Source organism: Sciurus vulgaris (genome assembly GCF_902686455.1).
Source record: "Sciurus vulgaris genome assembly, chromosome: 12".
NCBI lineage: Eukaryota > Metazoa > Chordata > Mammalia > Rodentia > Sciuridae > Sciurus > Sciurus vulgaris.
In genome coordinates, this window is record NC_136473.1 from 81,079,527 (window position 1) to 81,107,077 (window position 27,551).

Sequence of the window (27,551 nt, forward strand, 5' to 3'; positions counted from 1 at the left end):
GGTCTTTTGTTTTCTTAAGTTAAAAACAATTCCCACTGAATTACAGTTTTAGTTTGCCTGTTCTGCTTCTTGAAGAGCAAAGTGTCCAAAGTATTCTCTCCATGTGAACAGCCATTATTTAAAAATTCTCTGAGGACACTGTCCTTATATGGAAACATTTCATATTTACCCCCTTTAACACCACTAAAAACAACAACAAAAAACTCCCATGAGCTTTTAAATGCTAACTCAAAATTTCAATCCTGTTTCGTACAGCGCTGGATCAGGGGCTGCATGTCTTTAATTTTATGTGATCTCTATCAGAAAATTGTGTGTATGAGAGACAGAGAGAGACGGATAGACCCAGAGGTCTGGTTGAGGACAATGAGAGCTGTTCTGCCTTTCACTCTGAAATACGTATAGCAATGTCCTGCACAGCATTTTCCTCTTTAAGAGAAATCTGAAGACCTCATAGCCCACAAAGTCTCAGGCTCAGTGGGGTTCAAAATCCCAGACAAAAAGATGGAAATTTGAGAACCAGGCACGGGAGATTAAGTTATGACCTATCAATTGCCCCCCGTGTTGTACAGACCTGGGGTTCTTCCTCCCTCAATTCCAGTTTCCTGTGTTACTACCATGGATAAATTTTGGATTCCCAGAGTTTCTTAAGCTTCGGACTGTCATCTTTACTCCTTAGCATGTCTTTACCCTTGACTATCGAATCTATTTGATATGTACTCCAGTGTTGCCAATGAATATGGGTTTTGGAGCCAAGAGATCTTAGCTTAAATCAAAAGACTACGGCTTACTAGCTGAGTGATGCCGGGCAAGCCACTTCCACGCATTTCTGTTTCCCCACATGTAACATGTAGGTAGTGAGAACCACCTTCGGGGTGGCAGAGGATCAGCCAGTTACAACCAAGCATCCAAAGACACATGAGCCCAAGACAACCACAAAACTAGTTGTTAAAGAGCACCCTAATTAGTCAGACATGAGGACAGGAACCAGACTAAGGACATCGTATGAGGTAAATCCTAGCTGAGAATCAACAACCTCCAAATTAGGTATGCATATTTTTCACTATCTCAGAGATTACAGACAAAAGTAAGATAATGGAACATGAGTGGTATATAAAAATCAATGTTCTCTACAATATAGTCCCCAGTCATTTGGATACTAAAGTTGGTTACAATAAACTGATGCTATTGTGGGAATCCATAGCCACAGACCACTAAAATTGGAAAGCAGTCTCTTATTAAAGTTGTCCATGTTTGGTTTCCTGTCATCTCAATCCTCAAATTTTCTCTCACTGTGACCTCTCTCTAAAAGGGAGGGATGCAAGGGGTAGTGGAATGAGGGTGGGAGGCTGGATGGCAGCTGTTAGGAGTGAGACAAGAAGAAAGTACTTCTTCAGTGAACTGCTAACTTTAAAGAAGAAATGGAAAACAGAACGGAAAGAAAGGGGGACGGTCACTAAATAAATTTGCTGGGAGCGGTGGCGACAGTGAACACCCATTAACAAGAGGCTCTCTACATCCACAGGTGCGTGAAAGGAAGGCAGCGAAGGGAACTCTCACTCAAGTAACGGAGCTCGGCTTTGTGGACTCAATCGGCAGTCGCCTGAAAACACCTAAAATCTGTGGGAGAAAACATTCTGCGGTTCCTTAGAAAAGGAAGGTGCTAGCCCATGTGTTCCAGAGCTATTCTGGAACTTAATAACGGTGACATGTCCACCGGAGCCTCTCTTGGTCCTCTCACAAAGAGAACCTGCGAATGAAACAGCTTCTAAACAGCATTCTTTTGGTATTCTGGTGACTAAACATCCCTGGCTGAGGTCCAAGACCACCACTACCTGATAATATACACCATGAGAAAGATGTTGAAAATGCATGTAAAGCAACTGAAAAGAAACAAGCAGTCTGCTCAGATTTCTTTCAGATTTTCTCTCCACATGTCCCCAAATAAGGAAGCTATGACCATCCCCCTTACGTTGTTATGTATGGCAGAGCACAGTCTAGTTCCCTAAGAAGGAACTGCTACCTTACCTACTACCTAATATGCCCATCAGGGTTCCTCATCATTTGCTACTGGTAGCATTTCTTCCTTTAGTCAGCTTCCTACAGAGGAAGACATTAAATTAGATACAAAATGCCCACATGTCAATCACTTCAGCAGAGACACTGACTGGAGTCGACTGAGAAAAGCCTCAAATGTCTCTGTTCAGAACATCACAAGCTCCTCCATACCACTGGTTGTCAGTAGCCATGAGTTATTCCTTTGGTTTTTAAGCATGAAATTTCCTGATGGTACCTGAGTGACTGAGGAGTAAGGTTCCCATTGTCTATAAGTTCTTAATCATTTTGGTTTTTCTTTCACTCAAATCACTTTGCCTATCATGCCAAATAGGTGAAGGCATACTCTATTTCACATACATGCCTGTACACACACGCAAGCAGAAGTTGCGTATAACTGAAGTTTTTCTGTATAGTTCCACAGTCATACGGGAGCTTTTTCTTTTGAATCATAGTATCGATCCATAAAACACAGGAAAGGCAGCAACTAAATATAGCCACAGAAATTAAGAAATGCCCCATAAGACATAATGATAAAAACTCTAAAATCTTACTGTCAAGCAGTTTACAATTTATTAAAAGCTAAAAGACAGAAACTGTAGGCTGACATATTTAAGTCTGCTTTTACTTAAGACTGTATCAGGTATTACGAACCATAACCTCTTGCAGAGAAGCTAAATGGGTCTTTATTTGCATTTTTCCCCCTTTACTGATTCCCGTATGTTCCATATGCTTTTGCTCTTAACCTAACCCCTAAATTGTATATAAACACATTCCCCACCTTTGACACAACTAGGAACATACGTAAATAAAAAAAGTCTGCTTACTCGGAGTGTCTTGGCAGTCGGGGAGGGAGATGCTGGGGGAGAATCAGACTGAGATTTCCTATTCCGCGTGAATTCTTTACTTCGAGTATATAGAGAGGACATGGTTCCTTAGGATGTAGACAGACACTCAAACTCTGAATTCTTCACACAAAGCTGGGAAACTGCCTCGAAGGTTACCCTCAAAGAATCTCTCCTTTTGAACTGATGCAAGATGACTTTGGAAAGGACTAAATAAAGGATAAAAGCTGCCCTGTAAATTATAGTCTTGAGCTCTGAACCAGTCCACAGTTAAACAGAGTCTGAGAGGCGTGTTCCATCAATATTTTCATTTCAGCTCCAACCACAAGTGCTCAGTACTGGTGGCTTGTGGTAGAGGGTACTGTGCTGAGCAACACCTTGACATCTAGATCAAGTCCTTGATTCTCCCAGAAGGACACTTCTTATGAAGCTTGTTCTTCGACAAAACCTGAATCTAGGTTCCTGATGACACCAGCTTAAGTCCCAGGGGAATAACGACTCTGGATCCTGCTGCAGACGAATCTGAGAAGAACTACAGTCACTTTATCCAGAGGCAAGAAATTCAAGTCCCCTGGAAATCATGCTGTCTTCCCTTAGCGTGACTCCACTGGGCTGCAAAGGTTGAGAACTGCTGGGATAAATTCAGGTCAAACAACTTAAAAACAAAAACAAAAAAAAAAAATAAGGAACCAAGAGTTTAGGAGAAGGAAGTAGTCTGAGGAAGTCAAGTTTTCCTAAGTCCTCCCAGACGAAGCTGCTTTTACATATAAACACTCACAGTCATACACACATCTTTTCCCCTCCCCTCTTCTGTTTTCTGACATTCCAAATCCCTATTCGCTCAGCGAGGAATGCTGGAGAGGAGCCAAGGGCAAAGATTCACTTTCAACTTAGAATTCGGGTTGCCACTTGTAGAAGGAAAAGAAAACCTGCCAGCTTCTCGGCATAGAGGGAGGCTCTTTGGGGGCGAGCTCAGGGGTAGCCCCAGACCTTCAGTATTCACCACTCCGAGGAGACAGCAGTCTCCAAGATGGATTTCTCTAAACCCTTCTCTAAATCTGAGAATGGTGCCTTTTCACTTCCGGATCTCTTAAGTAACAAAGCCCAGAGAGAGAAACATCTGTCAAAGTGCCTTCAGGCCTTTTATGTTCAATTTTAATGAGATGTCATTCCTGCTGCTCTGTGGAGAAGCCCCTGAATTTGAAACTTTGGCTCACTGCAAATGAAGTTCTCTGTGTATCAGAGACCTCACTGGCTGAATCTAGAAGCTGAAAGCTTAGTGGAATTTCCTAAAAGTTCACGAGCAGGAATGAAAGATCAGAAAGGAGTATGAAGGTGAGGGGAAGGGAAAACAGCAGAAATAAAAGAACAGCTGCGAAACAGCAAGACCACTGGACTCGGCAGCACAGGAGAAATTAAGAGTTAAAAACAGGAATTTCTTCGCTGGGTGTTGAATGATTTTGGATTTGGCCTTGAAGAAACATCTCAAACTTAATCTTTTGCACTCTGTTGTCATCACTATACTCTTCAACATTTCTTCGCCAAGTGCTTTCTAAGCCAGTGAGTTTCTCCCCAAAGAAACAACTCTCTGAGCTCTTGGAAACTCTGACCTGCTCTCCCTCTTCCACATGAAATTTATATTTTTCCTGACTGTCTTGATATCTTCTTTATTCCAATGATCAATTTTGTGAAATTAAAGCAAAAGGGGTGATCAGCTACTTGGGGGTTAGTCTGAGGAACAGATTGAAGAGGATTTATGAAGGGCTCTTGATTTATTTTTAATCTGAAAAACTCCTTAAGAATTTACAGACAAAATTTGTAAGCCAGAATTATATATACAGTAACCTAAATTCTTGGGAATTCAGGCCCATAAATTTTATATTATAAATACAGCTTATATAGTTAATCCCATCTAATAAGAGTGGGTCTTTCTCTACTAGACCTCTGCACTTAGAAAAGAAATATTAGTGTGAACCTAAATAGCAATGTACCAGGAGTAAGCATGCTTGGTTAGGGAAGGATTAGTGATACCTTGTCAATATGTTGAATGAAAGTTACCAGGTTATGTTATTCCTTAAGGGGGCAGCAAAAACAATTCTGATCTGACAATGGTTTCCTGACCTATTTCTGTAAAGTTTATACAGTGCTTTCACACCTACTGACAACTAGAGAGGAACTGTAAACCCTCTAGATGACACCTTTGTCTCTTCTCACTTCTATTTCATATCTACTTCTAGGAAGTTCTAACAATGGCAAACCCCCCCTTTTTTTTCTTTTTCTTTTTTTTTTTCTTTCTTTGATACTGGGGATTGAACTCAGGGGCACTCAACCACTGAGCCACATCCCCAGCCCTATTTTGTATTTTACTTAGAGACAGGGTCTCACTGAATTGCTTAGCGCCTTGCTTTTGCTGAGGCTGGCTTTGAACTCACAATCCTCCTGCCTTAGCCTCCTGAGCTACTGGGATTACAGGCATGCACCATTGTGCCTGGTTTACAACTGTTTTCATCTGATCCTCTCAACCATGTTGAAAAGAACATTACTATATTATTATCTTACAGATGAGGAAACTGAAGTTTTAGAAAGGTTCACTGACTTGGCAAAAGCCACACAGTCAGTAACAAGGGAGCAGAACAACTGCCTGAGGATTAAGTTTTGGTTGATTAAGGTAAAGTAAAAACAGATCTGAAAAGATCTATCAATTTAAAACATTCAAGAAGATCCTGAAGCTGGGCATGGTGGTGAATGGCTATAATTCCAGTGACTTGGGAGGCTGAGGCAAGAGAATTGCAAGTTTAAGGTCATCCTCAGCAACTTGGTGAGACCTGTTCTTAAAAATAAAAAATAAAAAGGGTTGGGGATATAGCTCAGTGGTAAAGCACTCCTGGGTTCACTCCCTAGTACCTTTCCTACCCAACCTGCCCCCTGCTCCACAAAAGATTTGGAGTATTTGAGACATTCATAGAAATACACTGGAAATTTAGAAACAGAGATAAATTTCCCAAAAAGGTGAATCTAAATTCTTTCTTCATTCACTTGTTCTTTTCTATATTGAATTTTTTTCCCAGCCTAGGCACCAAGTATTTATTGTTCCTTTTTGACTCAAAAGACATGAACTCCCTTGTGAAAATGAAAGTGTCCTTCACATCTCAGTGAAAATAAGAACTGAAAGAAAATATTCTTGGCCATAGTCTTGCTCCTTTCAGTTATAAAGATAACCTAGTTTTTGAGTAGTACACATTTCTAATATCATTCCCAAATTAGGAATCCAGAGATTAAAAATAATAAATTTTTCTCTGCACTGGCCTATCAAATTATAACATTCTGGCATATGGCAAACTTGTCTTCACTCAGAAAATTCCCTAATCACACAAGCTTTCTGTTCAAAGACAATCAGCATGGAGGGATATGTGAGGATAACTTCTGCTTCCCCAGGTGGGAGTCCTCTCATTGATGATTCAAACTAATTTTTTGCAAGTTAAGGTTCAGCAAACAAAAAGCGTGGTAAAGGAACACCTCAGAAACAGACTTCCAGGGGTAAGCTTTATAAAGGCCATTTGCTTAGAAAATGATTTATTCCAGATTGGCAGTACAAAATATTGGGTTTATTTGTTTATAAGTGAGATAAAGGGAGGAAAAAAGTCCATAAACTTTAGGGGGTTGTTATAACTGAACTAAGAGTCCCAGGCTAAATTAGCTCAACAGTCTCCAACAAATTCACAAGGACTATCAAACAAGGGAATTCATGTGTCTTTTTTTTTTTTTTTTTTTGAGATGACACATATCTCATGTGAAAGAGAGCTGATAAAATATCCTAATGATGTAAATTCTGATCATTGACCCTCACTGACTCACTTTTCCCAAAACTTAAAGGAAGAAATGAATCAGCTAGGTAGTTTCTAGTTTTTCCTCTCTTTATTTTTTAAATCAAGAAAATAAAGTGATGTGGCACAAGAGTGATGATGTTTGGTAGAATGCCTCCCCCATGATGATTCCCAACATACTACCATCATGCTGTGCACGTGGCCAGAATGGGCCGCACGGCAGATATCCTGCTGACCCAGTTGACATGGTCAAGGTCTTCAGTCTCACTGAATCTTATTTATCATCTGCAAGTGGTGATAATGCTACTTGCAGAGTTAATACATTTAGGTCTAGTATATAGCATATGTGGCACCCAGCAAAGTGCTTAGTTTAGTTGTGCTCAATACACGGTAGTTGTCACAGAAAGTGCATGGTCAATATGCACATGAATTTAGAAAACATATAAGAATCTAGGGCTGAGAGGTAGCTCAGGGGCAGACTGCTTGCCCAGCATGTGCAAGGCTCTGGGTTCAATTCCAGCACTAGAGCACTATGAAAACAAATATAAAAAAAAGCTAAATGAAAATCTTATCTGACGCAAAAAGCTTAAATAAGTTCTATAATCTATGTATTTATTTTTCATGTTTACATAAAAGGCTACTGTGAAAGAATCAGTAGAATCTCCTGAAGGCTTAAAACAACTACAACTTATCTACCTGCTTCTTCCCTCCCTCTACCTAACCTTTTCTATTTCTTGGAAGGCAGAGGGAGGGTACAGTGGTGAGGCAACAGCCTGGTCTAGTTAGGGAATGGCTTTACCCAGGGACATGGAGCAAATAAGCAAACATACTGAGAATAATGAGAACTATGTTTTTCATTGTTAAAAAAAAACCCAAAAACAGATATAAACTGGGCATGGTGGAACACACCTGTAATCCCAGCTACTTAGGAGGCTGAGGCAGGAGGATTCCAAGTTTGAGGTTAGCCTGGGCAAATTAGCAAGACACTCTCTCAAAATAAAATTTAAAAAGAGGGCTGGGGACATAGTTTAGTGGTAGAGTGCTCCAAGTTCAATTCCCAGTACTGCCTGTCCCCTGCCAACACAAAAATTTTTAAATATGAATAAAGGGAAAGTTAGAATGAACCTAGTGGTTGTATGAAGGAAGTAAACCTATTGGTGTGGACTCAGGATTTTTAATATTGGTAGAGAAATAACTAAATTGAATGTAAACGTATGTGTGCTGTATGTGAGTGCTTACGTGGGTGTGTAAGTGAATGCTTCTGTATCAATATGTACAAATTATACATGTATTTCCTACCTCTGTCTGGAAGGACCTGGGAAGGGAAACATCCCAGTAGCATTTAGCACACCTGATAACCTAATATCCAGATCATTGTTTCTTAACACCACTTTCCACTAAAAGGAACAGGGCTCCCTGGAGAAAAGCCTAATGCTAGAGCTGATGCAGGCAAAGAAAATGAGACATGGTTTCTTGTGTTGGAAATAAAGAAGTGCTTAGACAACGATAGGGCCATGATAAAGGGACACAGATGTCTGCTAAAAAAACAAAACCTGGGAGCATGAGTATCAAAATGAATAATGATACCAATGAGCTATAACCCACTGAATAAAACAGGAATCCATGAGTCCACACTGATTTAAGTTAAAAAGAAAAAGTAACTGGGAGGAGCAAAAGTTCTTCCTTACAGTAAAATGTCTACTAATAAATAGAAAAGGTAAGGAAGTTAGAAAAATCACCATTTAGCAAACTTCATTATAAAATAAATCCAGGAAAGGAATATTAATGCATACCAAAACTAGTGGGTGTGAATAGATGAGGAAGTGGATTTACATAATTTCAAATGTTGCCTCATAAAATATTTATTAATCAGAAAGGAGGAAAAGAAACTTTAAAGAACTCTGGCAGATACCATTTTAATTTTGTGATCAAAATCAACACAACAGGACAAATTGGTAGCATGAAATGAGAAGAGCACAGCATTATTACTCTGATACTGTGGCCTTAAGTGCATAAGCTGAGTCTGATTATAAGGAAACACTGGACAAAGCCAAACTGAGAGACATGATTGGACTGTTATCTTAAAAAATATCAAGGTCACAAAAGGCAAGGAAGGATTAAAGGACTAAAGAGACACAAAAATTGGGTCTAATTCATGAGCTTGGATTGGATCTTTCTACTACAAAGGATATTATTGAGACAATTGGTGAAACTGGAATTTGGTCTCTGGGGAAAGGGTATACAGGAGTTCTTTGTCTTATCCTTGAAATACTTCTGTAGTTAGAACTTGTTCTAAAGTAAAAAGAAAAAAGCCCTGTTCTTTCAACTTACCTGAGGGGGGAAGGGGGACAAAAAGATGACTTAACTTCAGAGAACTATGGAAAGACAGCCCACATCACACTGGAGAGTATATATGTTCACCACAGACCTGGGTTTGCTAATGGCAGACAATCCCTTGTGCTAGAGGCAAAATAACTATAAGGTGAGATTCATTAGTAGGTCATGAATCAACTTAGTGGCTCACAACCAGATCAATAAAAAGTGAAACAGAATACTAAATGTCAGAATGCATAATACATAGTAAAGTAAGAGTATGTTTTCATGAAATTGTTGTTTTAGTTAGTTATGTACAGTACATGTATATGTATACTATAGCACATAAAGTCTATATTTTTTTGGTACTGGGGACTGAACCCAGGGGCACTCTACCATTGAGTCACACCCCCAGCCCTTCGTTTCTATTTTATTTAGAGATAGGGTCTTGCTAAGTTGCTTAGGGTTTTGTTAAGCTGCTGAGGCTGGTTTTAAACTCGTGATCCTTCTTCGTCAGCCTCCTAAGCCACGGCACCTGGCTTATAAAGTGTATCTCTTATTACCATGGGTCATGGTCAAAAGTTTGAAAATTAATGGTGTGAAGATGTGCAAGTCCCTTGCTGGTGAGAAGAGTAAGAACAGTTTTTACTCTAGCTAGAAGGACAGTTTCCTCATCTCTGCAACTAATTGACAAAGGATATGTGCTTTGATAAAGGACATGACTAAATTGGACCCAGTATTACAGTGCTTGATCAGTAAAACCTGAAAATACTAAAATAGTCACTATTTATGAATATAAATTTGGAATATGATAGACAACTACTGCTACAAGTCAGCAGAGAATGATTTGTTATTATGGTGGACATAATTCCAAGAATCATCTCGACTGCCAGATGGTTGGTTTCACGATGCAAACATCCAGACTAATCAAATGCACCCTGCAAACCCTTCTGTGATCTATGGCATGAATGGAGATTCCTGCAATGTCACTGAAGGGCTCCAACAAGAGGAACGAGTACTTACTATCACTTCAAGGACAGAATAGTTGGAATTCATACTTGCTTTTTCTTATATGAAGAACAAGGTTCCCTTTTTCCTTCCCAAACCTGGCAATTCAAGATCAGCAGAGTTTTCACTGTTACATGAAGTGGGGAGATGGTAGCAGTTGTCTGTTTTTTGAATATTCAAGCATACTGCATTTTGGACATCAAAGATGATGTAATTATTAAGTTCGGGGGCGGGGAGCCTCACCTTATTCTGCTTGCTGCATTTACCATTCAATAAAGACTACTAGCCTGCAAAAGGGGTTATGATATTTATGCAGGACAGATCAAAGTGATAAATTTTTTTAAAAACTTAGTCTAATAAGAAATTTTGGAAGGGTAAGGATTGAAGAGTATGTAAGGAAAGAATATGAAGGTACAGGTGAAGCAATAAAGAGGGTAGAAGGGATGGCATTTGCACTTTGGGTCACAGCCAAACTGACTTTTAAAATATTTCTGATGGCTGGGTGCTGTGGCAAACACATGCAATCCCAGCAACTTGGGAGGCTGAGGCAAGAGGATCACAAGTTTGAGGCCACCCAGAGAAACTTAGCAAGACTCTGCCTCAAAATAAAATACAAAAGAGCTGGGTTGCCCAGTAGTAGAACTCTTGCCTAGCATGCATAAGGTTCTGGGTTCAATCAATACAACTTAAAAAAGGAATCCCATATACAAGTATAAATATGTATGCAAAAGAGGGGGTGAACTATATTGGCAAAAAAGTATATCAACTACAATTACTAAAAATAATTCTTATAAAAATTCTGTTGGCTTGGAAAACCCAGAGAAGCTTTTTTTTTTTCTTATCAAGCTATAATTCATGAAAAATCTTAATCTCTTAGGATTATTTTTAATTACAGTTTTCTGAGAGTAGTTTCACAATTTTACAGTCTGTATCTATGACCTTTCAAGTTCTTTTATTTCAAAAAAGAAAAAAGTACAGCAGAATAAAATTCTGGATTGCTCCTGGTTAAGCAGATCAAAGAAGACCTTCCCATTAGCCCTTACAAATGTCAGAAATGAGCCTAAACTATGAGATGTTTAAGGCAATAAATAAATGTTGAATGACTTTAGCCAAGGAACTTTAGGTCTAGGCTTTTCTGAAGTATCCTCAAACTTGAAACTTAATAATCTAGAACTATAATATTTAATATTCTATTTTTAGCACAGTGACAGAATTCCTTACCATTACCTATTTAATCAGATATAGTAAACTTATGGGAAAGTTCCTTGGGAAGGTGAACATGGTTTCCAAACCTCAAGAGCTTCAAGACCTGAAGGGAATCATCGACAGTTTGATAGATATTACCTGGTCTTTCAAAAATTTATCTGCTTTTTCCTGCATCCCATTTTTTTAGTAGCTTAGTTTATAAACTTCTAACAGCCACAATATATAGTATTGTAGTTCACACTGAGGGAAGAAGGTTAAGTAAAGTATTACCAGTTAGGAACTAGGCTTTAACAGTTAAAGATGTCTGTTTCTCCTTTTGGAACTAAGAGTTTAGAATAGATGGTGATTTTCATGTTTATTTATGAATATAAGGGCCAAAGAATACATTTTTCTTTTTTGTTATCAACAGATACTTTTCTCCCATTAATCTACCTAACAACTATTAAGTGCTTACTCCATGCAAGGTGCTGAGGCAGGAAGATCCCAAGGTCAAGAGCAGCCTCAGCCACTTAGCAATACCCTATCTTAAAATTAAAAAAATAATAAGGGTTGGGGATGTAGCTCAGTGGCTCAGTGATAGAGCACTAGGTTCAATCCCTAGTACCACAAAAAATTATTTATGTTTTTGTTGGTGCATTATGCCATGTACATAACATAATTTGATCAATTTCATTCTCTAGAACCTCCCCTATCCTCCCAACCCACTTCCTTTACTCTTCCGGTCCAGGGGGATATATAAAGTTCTAAGAGACATGATTCCTACTTTCAAAAAGACTACAGGAAATCTCATTTACATAATTATAAAGTCTCCATATTGCTAAAATTAATAATCAAGTCCTACTCTTCTGAATGTTTTTATATAAATAATTTCTGATCTCATACTAAACAAATAAGCTGTTTTTAAGGACATTGATGGCACACAGCCAAGTCAGAAGATAAAACTAATAAGAGCTTCACTTATACCCTGTGCATTTATACTGTTGCTTTGTTTTGGGGTACAGAGAGAGGCTATACACATTATTTGGGGGTGAATGAGAAGTTCTGAAGGAAATAGATTCCTGATCACTTGCCCCCTTCTCCTTCCATTTTCCCATGTTAATCCTTCGTTTTAGTTATGTGCTGTGAAAATCCTCCCCTCTCTTTGGGGATGGGTCAGATCAGTGACGGTAACTTTCATTTACTGATGACTCTTGTACAGACACTCCTTAGACTCTTGTACAGACACTCCTTAGTGAAGGAGACACATTAGGACTTCTATCATGAAATGAATCTCTTACCGTCACCTCTCCTTTGACATGAATCATTCCAGAGTACTGTGGCATATATATACAATGGAATATTACTCTGCCATGAAGAATGATAAAATTATGGCATTTGTAGGCAAATGGATGAAATTGGAGGATATCATGCTAAGTGAGATAAGTCAATCTCAAAAAACGAAAGGACTAATGATCTCGCGGATAAGAGGATGAGGACATATAAGGGGGTGTAGGAGGGGTTAGTGTTAGGGTTAGGGTTAGGTTTAGGGTTAGGGATAAGGAGGGAGGTAAGAATGGAGGAAGGAAGGACTGTATAGAGGGAAAAGAGGGGTGGGAGGGGCGGGGGGGAAGGAAAAGAATAACAGAATGAATCAAACAACATTGCTCTATGTAAATTTATGATTTTTAATTAAAATAAAAAAAATAGAAAAAAATTCATGGAGTAACAAATAAATAAACAACCTGTAAACCTCAAAAAAAAAAAAAAAAAAAAAAAAAAAAAAAAGATCTGGCCTTTATTCCACATGTAAGGAAATGCAGAGCGAGGAGAAGCCATGCAATTCTTTCAATTTAATAAAGGGTTTTTTGACATGTGCTCTTTATGAAAAAGCAATAAAAGCTAAAAATCAGACCAACATACGTATCCCCTGAAAGGCTTGTGTATACTCTGGGGGGTTGTTGTGAGTTGGGGGTAGGGTGGGGACAGTGTCATTTGAGGCATAAGGCAGCAACAGAGGCCAAGCAAGACAGGATCGTCAAGTTGACCAGAATGGAGTGCACAGTAACTTTTATTAGTCTACAAAATGTTCCCAATTTTGCTTTCATATAGTTAAATAATCATGCCTTAGTGTTATGAAAGTTAAAATCACAGTATCTCAATTAAGGGTAAGGGACTATAAAGACCCTTTAAGAAAACCCTTCTATAAACTGTCCTGGAATTGGTTCACGAGTTAATGTTTTGCAGTTAAATTTAAATTTAGCAACAGCTTAGAAAGGCAAACAGTGAAAAGCTACCTCTTTTTTATGTGAACAACTCATGCAGCTTTTCCAAAAATCGTCACAGGATGGAAAGAGCAGCAAAGTTAGAAGGGGCAACTCCAAATCTGAGGGTTTTCAAGGGCAGGGGCAATACTTAATAAAGGGCATCTGGAAGTATGTGGGGATACTATTGTCACAATGATGGAGAGTGCTACTGTAATTTAGTAGGTCAGGGTCATGGATGCTGAATGTCACTGCTATGCCAGAGACAGACCCACATTGTGAAGAATTACCCTGCCAAAATGCTCACAACACCCCGATGAGAAAAATACACCTGAATTGGTCAGAAGCATTAACAGGACAAATTAGGTCTTTTTGTTTAGTTGAAAAGCAGCAAATGATTTGTTTGTTTAATAGGGTATACAGTTTGTTAAATACTGTAACACGTGTGTAGCTTAAAAGTATATGACATGTCTGACACTCTTGTAAAACTTGCTAAGAGTTAAGTAGAGTTGGGCTGGGAATGTACCTTGGTGCTAGAACATATACCTACACACACAACGCAAGGTAGAGTTGGAAAGATAGCTCCATGGATGCATATCCCCAAATCCATCAGATGATACATTTTAAATATGTCCAGTTTATTGTATATAAATTTTATCTCAGTGAAGTTGTTCTATTTTTTTTTTTTTAATGGTACTGGGGATGGAATCTGGGAATGTTCTGCCTCTGCATGGAACATAGACTTTTTTATTTTGAGACAGGGTCTTGCTAAGTTGTTAACACTGCCCTCTAAGTTGTGATCTACCTCAGTCTGCCAAGTGTCTGGGATTACAGGCATATACCATTGCACCCAGTTAATTAATTTGTTTTAAAGTCAGGGAGAAAGACTGAATTTTATCTATCTATCTATCTATCTATCTATCTATCTATCTATCTATCTATCTATCTATCTATCGGTACTGGGGATTGCCCTAGTGGTGCTTTACCACTGAGCTATACCCCTAGCCCTTTTTATTTTGAGACATGGTCTTACTAAGTTGCCCAGGTTGGTCTTGAACTTGTGATCCTCCTGCCTCACTTCCTACATAGCTGGAATTAAAGGCATGGGCCACCATTCCCGGCCTAATGTTCTTATGATACACAGATCCTATGGAAGTTTATCAGAATCTTCCTGATCTACAGTGGACGGGCATCTACCCCTTCTGCTTTGCAGACACTTTGACACAAATAGTGTAATTGTCCATATGTTTTGTTGGTTGTCTATATGCCATACTTTATCTCCATGTTTTCAGTTATAACTAATTTAAAATAGTTGAAGATGAAAGGTGCTACTGCACTACTAGGTTTAAGTTCTAATTCTTATGTCTCCCTTATTCTCCAATGATTTTCTTCTAAAACGACTGAATTCTCTAAACATCTAACATTTACTTTTTCTGCCTTTCACATTTCCCTTGGAGATCGATTTTCCCTTTTGTCTAGGGCCCCATGGGCAGCATGGGCGTTAAGCTTTGGTTCTTGCTAAAAACATGACTATACCTGAAAATGATATGAAAGTGTCTCCCTGTGCCTAAGACATGATGCCAAAAAACTAAACCAAAACAAACAAAAAAACCTCTAACCATCATAAGAGAGAAAGAGTTGAAAGAAAAATATTTCATAGGAAGAGTATTATTATTTTTGTCCAGATTATTTTGGCCCATTGTTAAGTGAAGGATAGTCTCTTTACATATTTTAAACAATGCATTTCAACCCCACATTATAATTCGGAAATAAAGCTCCTTTAGTTAGCCATAAGGGAAGCAGGTAACAATTCTGAGGGTTCTCAAGTTAATGGTCCTGTCGGCTCTGTCATTCCCGCATTGCAATGACAGTGTAATTTCCCATAACACAATTACTCTGAGGCAAACACTGTTGCAGAGTAGGAGGGGTACATATGCATTTCTCTAGGAAACACTACTTGTGAGGTTCATGAGGCATGCCATGTTTGTGGTAAACATGAGCAATGTGGGAATCAAATTAATTAGACTCCTAGAGTCTGCTGCTTAGCATGCAGTGCAGGGAAGAAGCTAGCTCCACAGTGACCTAGCCAACTGGTATACGCACGTGAAGAGAACATGCTGTTCTCTGAGCACACAGGGCATGGAGGGGCTAACAGCACAGAGTCTCAAGTACTGCTCTAAGTAGTCTGCACAATGCTATGTGCCATGTTACTACCTTGGTTGGCTGATTTGGGATGATAACGATTGTTATTCAAGTTAAGGTCACAGAGTTGATCTCCATATGCTTTGCACCGTACTCAAACAAACCAAAAAATAAGCTACTTTCCTATGTCTTAGACTATCGTGTGACCTAGCTATCTTAAAAAATATACTGGGCTGAGGATGTAGCTCAGTGAGAGAGAGAGTGCATAAATCCTAGCCATGTACAAGGCCTTGGATTCTACCTCCAGTGCTGCAAAAAACAAAACAAAATAAAATAAAACAAAACCACTACTGGTCATAATACAGACTAACTGAATATCCATATCCAAAACTCATCATTACTACTGGAATCAAAATTCAAAGAGCACAGCAGATCCACTGTTCACCAGTGGTGAGAAGGGCGATCACCAAGTTTCACATTCTAGAGCTAGGGTTTGGGAGCACATGCCTGTAATCCCAGAGACTCAGGAGGCTGAGGCAGAATTGCAAATTGGAGGCCAATTTAAACAATTCCTCTAGAACCTGTCTCTAAATAAAGTTAAAAAGTCGGGGATGTGACTTGGGGCAGAGTGCTTGACTAGCATGCATAAGGCCCTGGGTTCAATCTCCAGTTAAAAAAGAAAGCCTGCAGCAATTCCAACCCATGAAACATGTACTGCCTAGGTACAAGGTTGAATGTCTTTATTTTTTTAGTGCTGTTTGTGGAAAGTATTCAGACTTTTTGTTGTTTCTAAGTGTAATGAGACAAGGAAATAATAGAAATTGCTATAGTTGTGTGTTATATAGTAATAATAAGCTGTATTTGGTATTTGCCTGGACTTGTAAAACTAAAATAAAGGCGCCTGGTGACAAACTTGCTGTGAGGCAGGATGACACTTCTGAACAATGCCAATATGAACCTTTATCTATGATTTGAGTGGTGGCTCCTAGTATAGTTGTGTTCTGGTCTTTATCAATAGAGACCAGAGCATGACTGGGCTGAAAATCACCACTTAAACCCCTGGACTTTTGGAGTGAACGGTCAGCAGCACCGTGACCAGAGGGCTCCACGTCGCTCTGTCTCTTGACTGCCCTGGCTGCTGTCTACTCCACCACTGATCACTGATTGACTGTTGTCACCGAGGCCAGACAGCGGACCACCTCTCCTGCGGCAACCACTGCCACCCAGCCTCCAGCTGATCGGACACCTGAGGACATCCAAAGACATCCATGGAGCTGAGGGAGGCTACGGCTGAGAAGAATCCCCTAGGTCTTGCTGACTGACTTCCTGGCTAAGAGACGTTGCATTCAGTAAGTCCATGGGGATTGGACTCTAGGTGAACAAGGAATGAATATTCAATGTATTTGTGACTTGCTATTATTAGGAATGTTAAGATGAGTGTGCATTGCATGAATAGAATCCACTTGTTGGAACCAAACTTGATTCCTCCCTTACTCACTGCTCGCGACACTAAGTAAATTGGAAGTAAGACAAGCTAGTGTGGGTTCTGGTTTCTTTCTTTTTGTTCTCTGAAATAGTTACTGTAAGACAAGTATGCTAATAATTCTTGAAGGCTTGAAGGTAAAACCTTGAAGGTAAAATATGTCCCCCAAATTAGTAAAGACTTGAGGTCTTTGGCAGGAGGTGGTTGTTGTAGTGGTAGGAGTTAAAATACGATTAAATTTCCTTAATGGTTATTAGGCTCTTCCATTTTCCTATTACTTGATTCATCTTGATATTTTGTTTTCCCCAAACAATGTCCACTTACACTTTCTGGCTTACTACAGCATCCAGTTATTCAAAATAATGTCTTATGTTTCTAATATGTTTTATCTGTAATTTGTCTCCCTTTTCCTTCCTAATACTGTTTATATCTACTCATGTTTTTCTTAATCAGAATATCAAAGGTTTATTGTATTCAAATCTTTTTAAAGAATTGACTTCTGATGTTACCAATCATTCCCATGAATGTTTTGTTTTCTGTTCACTAGTTTCTGTTTTGATCTTAATTTTATTTCATTCCTTCCACTTTACTTGGGCTTATTCTATTTTCCTGCTAACCATGGTTGCTGCTCCCCTGACCCCAGTGCTGGGGATCCATCCCAGGGCCTCGCACATGCTAACTTGCTGGCTTCAGGTGAAGGATTATCTCTTTTGCTCTGTGTGGAACTGTGCTGTGTCTCGTGTCCTGGATGCCCTTCATTCCCTTGCTTCTCTAGCTTAAATTCTGTGGTACATTATGATCAGCACTCTTTCCCCTCTTTCCCCTTCAGAATATTCTGTGAAATGACAATCTTGTTCAAATCCAATTCCCTGGCTGTTCCACACCAGCACCTGAACAATTGAATGTGGCTGGACAAAAACATAAAACCATACTCAGTGGTCTCAATTTAAATTCATTATTTTGAAACTTTAGTGGATTCTTAAGGATCCACTTTCCTAAGAATTATTTCATCCCTTTTCCTTTTAACCAAATACCTAACTCTTCCTTCCTCATGCTCTAACTTGGCTCTCTGTGATATTTTCTAACTCACTAGAAAACTGAAGCAACCAGAAGAGAATTTCCTCAGACTACCATCACCACGGACCATCCTCTCACCTGTCATCACTGGTGAACTTAACATACCTCTGTTTGAAGCCAGTCCTTCAACTTGTGTTCCTCACAAGGTTTTATTCAAGGACCTTATGACAGCAGTTCACTCTTCCTCTTAACACCATTATATCTTTTCCCTGTTTCTCTCTTGGATCATTCCCATCAGCAAACATGCACTTATTTCTTCCATCTCTCTTTTTTTGGTGGGGTGGGGGGAGGTTCTGGGGATTAAACCTAGTGGTCTTTTACCACTGAGCTATATTCCCAGCCCTCTTTTTGGTACCAGGGATTGAACTCAAGGGCACTCAACCACTGAGCCACGTCCCTAGCCGCCACCCCCTCCCTTTTTTTCTTGTATTTTATTTAGATACAGGGTCTCCTGAGTTGCTTAAGGCCCTACTAAGCTGCTGAGACTGGCTTTGAACTTATGATTCTCCTGTCTCAGCCTCCCAAGCCACTGGGATTACAGGTATGTGCCACCACACCGAGCCTATTTCTAGCCCCTTTTTGAGACTGGATCTTATTAAGTTGCTGAGGTTGGCCTCAGACTCTGGATCCTCTTGCCTCAAGTCTCCTGAGTGGCTGAGGCCATAGGTGTGTGCCACTGCAGCTGGCTTATTTCTCCCATCTTGAAAGAATACCCTTCTCTGGATTATATTTCTCCTGCATGATGTGACTTTCTTTGTCCCCCTCTATTGAAAAAGATTTAAAAAAAAAAAAAAAACCTGACGTTTCCTCCAATGTTTCCAATTCCTTTTCTCTCAATATGTCTCCCAATTGGAACAAGGCCCAATCTGGCTCGTCTCCCTCTATTTCCCCCAAACTACTTTAAGGTTACTATGTTGCCAGAATCAATGACCAGTTCTTAGTCATCATCTTACTTGACCTTTTAGCAACATATGACACAATTGATAACTACCTACTAATTGACAAATTTTGTTATAGTTTACTGTCTCTTTCCTCCCATTATTCCCTGATAGAACATAAGCTTTAACAGGCCAGGATCTTGATGGAACATATGCTTCAACAGGCTAGGATCTTTGTCTATTTTGTTTACTAATGGATTCCAAGTGCCTAGAACAGTATCTGGCAAATATCAGGCAGTTAATCAACCAGCAAACATTTATGAAATAAATTAGTAAATGTTCACTTTTAATTTCATATGGTCCTCATCATATAATGTTCCACGCGTGCTTCCACGCATGCTTCTTATCTATTGGATTAAGCTGGTTAATTATGTTGTTCAAATCCTTTATATCCTGAAGTATTTTTGTCTGTTTGATGTGTTGGTTTCTGAAAGAGGCATGGTAAAATTGGCAACACTGACTATGGATACACTGTTTGTAATTCTGACAGTTTTTGATTTGTATATTTTGAGACTCTATTATTAGTTTCTTAAGTCACTGCTTTATAACTTTTTAGAGGACAGTTCCTTTTTTATAAGCAAGACTTATCTTTCCATCACGTGATGCTTTCTGCATAAAATTATCATTTGATATTAATATTGCCAATTTTCTCTTGATTATTTGCATATATCTTTTTCTCATACTTTTATGTTTTACCTTTCAGTATCATATTAAAAACAGCATGTAAGCTGGACACAGTGTTACAAGCCTTTAGTTCCAGTGACTCAGGGGACTGAGGTAGGAGAATTACAATTTGGGGGACAGCCTGAGCAACTTAGCAAGACCCTGCCTCAAAAAGAAAGAAAATAAAAGAAAAGTAGTGGGGTTGCAGCTCTGTGGTAAAGTGCTCCTGAGTGGTTCAATCCTTAGTACCAAAAAAGGAAAAGAGCACCTAATAGGACAATCTAATATTTGTATCTGCCTTTGTAGATTAAATTATATTATGATTATTTATAAATTTTATTTTCTATTTCTTATTTACCACCTTTTTCCTTTCTTCTTTTCTGCATTGTATTGGACGAAGGCAATGTATTACCTACATTCTCTCTACCAATTTGGGAGTTGGACCTTCTATTTTTGACTTTAGTGTTTACTCCTGTATTTACTACTCCTATATAAACATTTTTCTTTAAAAATCTATAAAGTTAATCAATTTATTCTCTACTTAAAACAGGACCTTAGCACACTTTTATATCTTTGTCATTTTATTAGACTTTAGTTTCAGCTTTTTAAACATCAAAGGAAAGATTAGCATTATCATCACAGCTTAGTACTCTTTGCTTCTTGTATTACACTTTCTGCACTTATTTTTCTTTTTGCCGAACAGCATCTTTCAGTTCTTTTATCATAAAGGATTTGTGGGTTGTGAATAAGGCCTTGTGTATTTTAAAATGCCTTTATTTTGTCCTCATGTGCATATAAATCACTGTATAGAATTGTAGGTTCATAGTTACTTTTCTTTTCTTCTTTTTTTTCCTGGTACCAGGGACTGAACCTAGGGGTGCTTAAGCCACATTCCTGGCCCTTTCTATTCTTTAAGACAGGGTCTTGCTAAATTGCTGAGAGTGGCCTTAAACTTGCGATTCTCCTGCCTCAGCCTCCTGAGCTGCTGGATTACAGGCGTGTACCACTATGCCTGGTCACAGTTACTTTTCTATAGTACTTTAAAGACACAGAACATTCTGTTTTCTGGTATCTATTATTGCCAGAGCATAATGCCAATTTGACTACCTTTCCTTTGTAAATTATATATATTTTTTCTCATAACAATATGTTCTTCTTATCATTCATGTCCTACAGTTTCACTATCATGCACCTAGTTATGAATTTGTCCTCTTTATATATGGTACAGTTTTCTATTGTGAAGTCTCTTATGTTCATTTCCAGGAAAATTATTTGCTACAGTTACTACTACTCTTGTTGTTATTGATTTGTTTTCACTCTTTTCTTTTTTGCAACTCCTAGCAGATATACTAGAGCACTTCACATTACTTTTCATGTTCTCTCTTTCATTATTTCTCCCTCTAAAACGTACTCTGAAAGCTTTCCTTGGTTCTATTTTCTAATTTACTAGTTTTCTCTTTTTTTTTTTTTTTTTTTTTTGGGTGCTGGGGATCGAACTCAGGGCCTTGTGCTTACAAGGCAAGCACTCTACCGACTGAGCTATCTCCCCAGCCCCTAATTTACTAGTTTTCTCTTAATCTATAAAGAGTATGCTTTAAACCTAACTGTTTTTTATTTCAATATTATGTACTTTTTCATTTCATTATAGTATTTCACTTCCAAGATGTCTAAATGGTTCTTTCTCAGACCTTTCCCTTGTTGTTTCATTACCTGCTATTCTGTTAGGTTTGTGGAACCTAACATTTCTAAATGTTGAGAATTTCAATTCATTTTGAATTCTCAGATTGTTCTTTTTTCTTAGGCATAAATTCTCTTATTTGTTGGGTCTCATAACTGCTTTTCATAGTCTTAAATTTTATTGGGTTCTTTGTAATGTTTTGAGCACTCAGTTTTTAATAATAGTTTTAAAAATATGAGTACCTTTGTCTACACAAAGTTTCAAACTGCCTTAGCTTAGATTTGGTAAGATGCCTACCTTGAACCAGACTTTAAGATGGTTGCTCTGGGGTCACATTCCTTCTAGGCATCCCAGTTCTGAACTGTTCAGCTAAAAGTGGTTTGGGTTGGTGCAGTGGTGCAGGCCTATAATCCTAGTGACTTGGGAGGCTGAGACAGGAGGATTACAAGTTTGAGGACAGTCTCAGCAAATTAGTGAGGCCCTAATAAATTTACTGAGATCTTGTCTCAAAATAAAAAATAAAAAGGACTGGGGATGTGGCTTAGCGGTAAATTCCCTTTGGGTTTAGTCCCCAGTACTTAAAAAAAAAAAAAAATTGAGTACAAGTTCTGTCCTGAGTGGGTCCCTGGGTCCCTGGGCTTTCTTGCTTCTGCTAGTACTCCTTTACTTTTGGTCAGGAACAAGCAGCTTCTTTCTGGCATTAACACTACTGGGATGACCTAAATGAACCCAGCACCCATTTGCAGACAGTACAGTGTGTTCCTGGCTCCTGGATTCATGTTCTAAGTGGATGAGATTCTTGCAAAAAAATTCTTGTCCCAACTGCCTGTCTCCATTCACAACGCACCTATCACAGTCTCTTTTCTATCCACTACTAGCCTAAAGTGACTTTTTAAAGTATGACTAATTAAAAAAAAAAAAAAAAAAACTTAAAAAATATTTACCCATCAGTACTATTTTCGAATGTGAGGGATAAGATTCAGAATGTGCTCACTCTGCCATCCTGTCCTAGGAGTCCGAGTGGCTTTCACTTTTGAAATAAGAGCAGTTCAATTATTCTGATCTCGCCAGACTTATGGACATTTCATGTAATGCCTAAACTCAAACTGCAGAAGAAAATTCCCATTATTTGAAATACACACACATACACTCTTATGTATTTGCACTGAAATAGATAACAGATGTATTGGAAAATCAGAAATGGAAGGAAGATGATTTTAAAAAGGTAAGCAACTTAGGACATCAGTAGACTTTACTGTAAACTTTTTGTATAAACTCTGCCACTACTTCACATAAATGGAATCAGACTGAACAAAAGAACATAGTGCCTTCCCCAGGCCCAAGAAGGGTCACTGCAGCCAGCAGAGTACTGTTATAAGCACCAACCTGTACTCCTGCACCTGGAAGACTGCCATCAGCACAGTGGAAAGAATGCTGGATTGGGAACCCAGACGGTTCTAATTTGTTCTTTACCACTAACTTATTACACATCTTAGGTTAAGCCATGCCCCTTTTCTGGTCCCAGGTTTTTTCATCTGAAAAATAAAGGAGCAGGACTAGAAAACCTTCTAAAGTATCTTCTAGAAATAATTTTCTGTGACCTCAACCATTTTGTAGGCTGAGTCCTCCATTATGCAGTTTGCCGAGTAAATAACTTGCCAGGAAAAGGAAGAAAACCGTGCATTCCTGCAATCAGTCTTCGAATCAAATGGCAGTCAGAATCACAGATGCTTGGTTTTCTTTGATTACCACTCTGCAAAGGAACAGCCTGGTAGCTGGATGAAGTTTCTGTGTGGGTGCAGACACAACCTAAGTTTTAAATAGAAAAAGCAAATCAACCCAGACCCAAACAAAAACCCTACACACAAGTCCAGACAAAACAAAGGGTAAGATGTCTTTTCTACAAACATGTCTGTCACTAATAGCTGAGAAGACAAAAAATAATAAATCTAAATCTGATCTGATCAAAGTGCAGATGAAGACAAAACTAAGCAGCATGTAGCAAAGTTACAGGATGTGAGAGATATAAGCCTGTACATATTAAAGATAGTACAAGTAGAAATTTTATGTGAACATCCAGGCACAATGGCACACCCTGTAATTTAAGCTACTCAGAAAGCTAAGGCTGAAGGATTTTAAGTTTGAGGCCAGCCTAAGCAATTCAGTGATAGAGCACCTGGGTTCAATTCTCAGTACTGGGGGCGGGGCCAGGGGGATATGTGAACAGAAATGTAGGAAAGGAAAACAGGAAGAAACGGTTAATGTTAGAGTTTTTAAAAAGAATAAGTGGATTAAAAAATTAATTAGAGCTGCAGATGTAGCTAAAAATTATGAAATAAAATTGGTTGAGGTGGCAGGAAAACTAAAAAATAAATCTTGGAATTTCTCAGAGCTCTGACTATGGATCACAATAAGAATATATACAAACTCTTTACATTTGCCACAATGCAGTAAAATCCAAGCTGATTCGAACTTCACAATCTTGTGTAATCTTGTGTAATAAGAGGGTTAGATAATTCCTAACCCTCCCACCCACAGACATACTGTTTTCTAAAAACAACATTCATTGAAAGCACCTTACCATCACACTGTTGTACCTGTGACACAGTCCGTTGTACCTACAGTGCTTACATGTACGGATACGTATGATAGTGGGGTGGGTGTCCAACAGATTTCTATGCACTACTCAATATTTCTACTACAGATGAAATAGGCAACCAATCAGAAGAAAGGGATAAAGCTCTCTGACAAAATTCCTGTTCAGTTCACGAACAGGCCACTGAGCAGCCTTCACTTTCACTCGAAACTTCAAGTTTTGTTAAGTTTCCATTATCAAAGCATTTAATGGGTGGTCCTGGTGGGGGGATGATATGAGTATCAAAGACTTATAAAAGAAAATTTGGAAAACAAAAGAAATAGGTCAGTCATGTTCAGTGTCATCAAAAATACAACCACCATTAACATTTGGTGGCTATCTTCCGAGTCTTCTTACCTGGTCCTGTGTGTCCTCTATCCACGCCCCCATAGCTGCAATAGTATCACATCTGTGAGTCTAGATTTAGTTCCTTCAGTAATATTTTAGGTATTTATCCAGTTTGCATTATCTTTGTAACTCACTTTTAATGGCTGCTTTATACTCCATTCTGGTTCAGGGCAACACCCCTGTGTGGCCAGCAGGCAGGGAATGGTAAGACAAACTATGATTCATGGCATTCCAATGCATGGATGAATCATAGTTTACTTAACTACTGCCAAAATAATGGACAGTTAGGTTGTTTCCAATTTTCCCACTATTATAAATAGCTAAATGGACTAAGTCTGTTTTGGTCAATAGTACCTAACAGTCTTCCACACAGTGGGCACTCGCCAGTACAACATGAGAGGACCCAACCCACCACATTCTCACCTAAACTGGGCATTATCATTTCAGTCTTTGCCTATTACGATTGATGAAAAAGTAATTACATTATTGCTACTAACACCAGAAAATCTTGTAAACACATTATTATTGGTGTTTCTTACATCAAGCTATAAAATAGGGATAATCTTATTGTAATAGATGAAAGAACTTTGAGAGTTCACAGAGATTAAACTACTTTTCTAAGATCGTACATCTAATAAGAGATGTAACCAGCCTAAATCTTCTGGCTCCAAAAATCAATGCTACTTCTAATAATCCATGTATCTCCCAATCATCCTTGGGTCCTCTTAATGTTTCATTATCCACATCCAGCAAAATAATAAATCTTGCTGTTTTCACAGTTTAAAATGCTTCCATTCTGTCCATTCCTACCATAAGACATCTGGATCCTTGGCTCTACTTGATTTCCTGGTATAAAGGATGTGCACAGAGAGAGAGAGAGAAAGACACACACACACACACACACACACACACACACACGAAAGAAATTCTCCTGCTCTAGTCTAGGGCCCACCTATAGTAATCTAGAGCTCAGTCCTGGACCCTCTTTCCTTCTTTAATTATACTTCTTTCTTGGTGACCTCACCCAGTCTTAAAATACCATTTCTAAAATACCATCACTAAGGCAATGACTGCAAAATACTTACCTCTCCAGCTTTACTTTCACTCCCATGAAGAGCTGATTCCTTTGTTTAACTGCCTACTTGACATCTCAAGTTAGAAGTCTAATAGAAATATCTCCTGTTCAATAAACTATGACCTCCACTAGGGGCAGGAACATCTACCTTGCATCCCTATTGCAAAGTGCCTGACACATAGTGGATGAAGAATAAATATAGGTTGGTTGAACAAATGCATGCTGTTACGTAAGCAAAAGACTTTCCAAATGGGATCAGACTATTCTGGGGGGTGGGGGTTGATAATGGGTACTCTGGATTAAATGTGCATTTCTGTAGGAGAGGAAGGAGTAGGGTTTGGCTCTAAGCTCCCTCAGTGTGACACAGTTAACCCTACTCTTTAAAGATGACCTACCTGGGATGTTAGCAATCCATAAATATACCTTTAGGAACACTGTCAAATTTGCCTATTAAGAATCACCTAAGAGACTGTTATAATATTTCTAGGTCTTCTACTATTATGCCCCTCCAAATTCAGAATCTCAAGGGAGAAAGGTCTGAAAAATCTATAGTATAAACAAATGACTCCAGTGAGTTTTATCAACAAGATTGAGGGAGACTAGTACAGAAGCTTTACCTATTAGGTTAATATCACTGAAAATGGGTTACTGTTATGTATACAAATATCCACACATGCTTTTAGCTCTAAGTCAAGCATTCCAGAAATGATTTATAAGTCACCCAAACATTTCATTGGCTTTATTCCAGAGTAGTAGAGGTCACCAGTGACCTAAGAGTCCTTCTCATACAACTTGACATACACAGGGTAAACCTTTATTATCAAGATAGGATCTGATTTTGCTTACTTGGCAAAAAATTGTGTGAACCCATGCTCAATTATCACACCTTACATGAGTTTACTGTGACATATGGTCAGCTTTCATTACTTTCTTTCTTTCTTAAAGTTTGTTGAAGAATCAGGATTTCAGCTTTTCTTTCCCAAAATCCACTCCTTTTAGCTATTATTTCAAGCAATCAAGGTCAAGGCTTTGTGGACTTTGTCACCCTCTCCACAAATTCCCAAAAAGTTTCTCCCGCATATCATCAGAAGACTTAAAGTCGACAAGGCAAAAGACTAATAAATTCTATAATCTTTTTTTTTTTTTTTTGGCCATGCTGGGAACTGTGTTCCACCACTGAGCTACATCCCCAGTCTTTTAAATTTTTATTTTGAGATAGGGTCTTGCTAGATTGCCTGGGCTGGCCTCCAAGTTGCCATCCTGCTGCTTCAATCTCTTGAGTAGCTGGGATTACAGGCATGTGCCACCATGCCTGGTCCATAATCTATGTCTTACTAAGGAATTCAAAGATAACCAGTAATCAAAATGAATGACAGCAATGAACAATCTTCTCACAAACACCCTTCCAAGAATCTGTGGACCTTAAAGTCAATGTCACTTTTGGTCATAGTTTACAAAAACCAGAATGTCTTAATTAGTGGCAACTAATTATATATCCCCAAGTTGTAATTTCAGCTAACCTCAAAGATCTATGGGAGGTAAGAAGGAATAGAATCAGATGAGAAAAGAAAATGGGGATACACTGGGAGAACCATTTTAGACTTTTTCCTCAAGATGTAAAGAACTGAAACAGAACAGAAACTACATTAAAATGACATGGATCCAGTTCTCTCTCTTCACTCTCTCATTCAGTAAGCTTCTCATCAATGCTTTTCCAAGTTCAGACAAACAACATACATGCCTCTAAACAGATGATTTCCCTTGTCCCCCCAAAACCATTGATGATAGTAAAGAATTGAGAATTACCAGAGAAGTGCTCAGATGACAGAGAATTGACATTTGGAATCATGTTGACATCAGCAAACATTTTTTTAGATCAGTAACTTAGTGTAGAAGCCAGCAAACTATGGCAAATCCAGTCCACCAGCCTGTTTTTGTAAATAAAATTTTATTGGAACATAGTCATTCCATTTACTTACATAATTATCTATGGCTGTTTTCCTACTATACCAGCAGAGTCAAAT

General features: G+C 38.6%; 1 protein-coding gene across 6 annotated transcripts in view; it reads right to left on the minus strand.

The window, feature by feature from the left end:
- PPP1R12B (protein phosphatase 1 regulatory subunit 12B) overlaps positions 1 to 27,551 on the minus strand; it is a 208,757-nt gene that overhangs the window by 46,175 nt on the left and 135,031 nt on the right. The window contains exon 1 of one of the 6 annotated variants that reach the window (XM_079106018.1): positions 2,880 to 10,869. The exons of the other annotated variants lie outside the window; for them this stretch is intronic. Within the exon in view, the coding sequence (XP_078962144.1) occupies positions 2,880 to 2,981 (102 nt within the window). The 5' untranslated portion in view covers positions 2,982 to 10,869. Of the gene's footprint in view, positions 1 to 2,879; positions 10,870 to 27,551 lie in introns of those variants that run through there. 6 annotated transcript variants of the gene reach the window in all.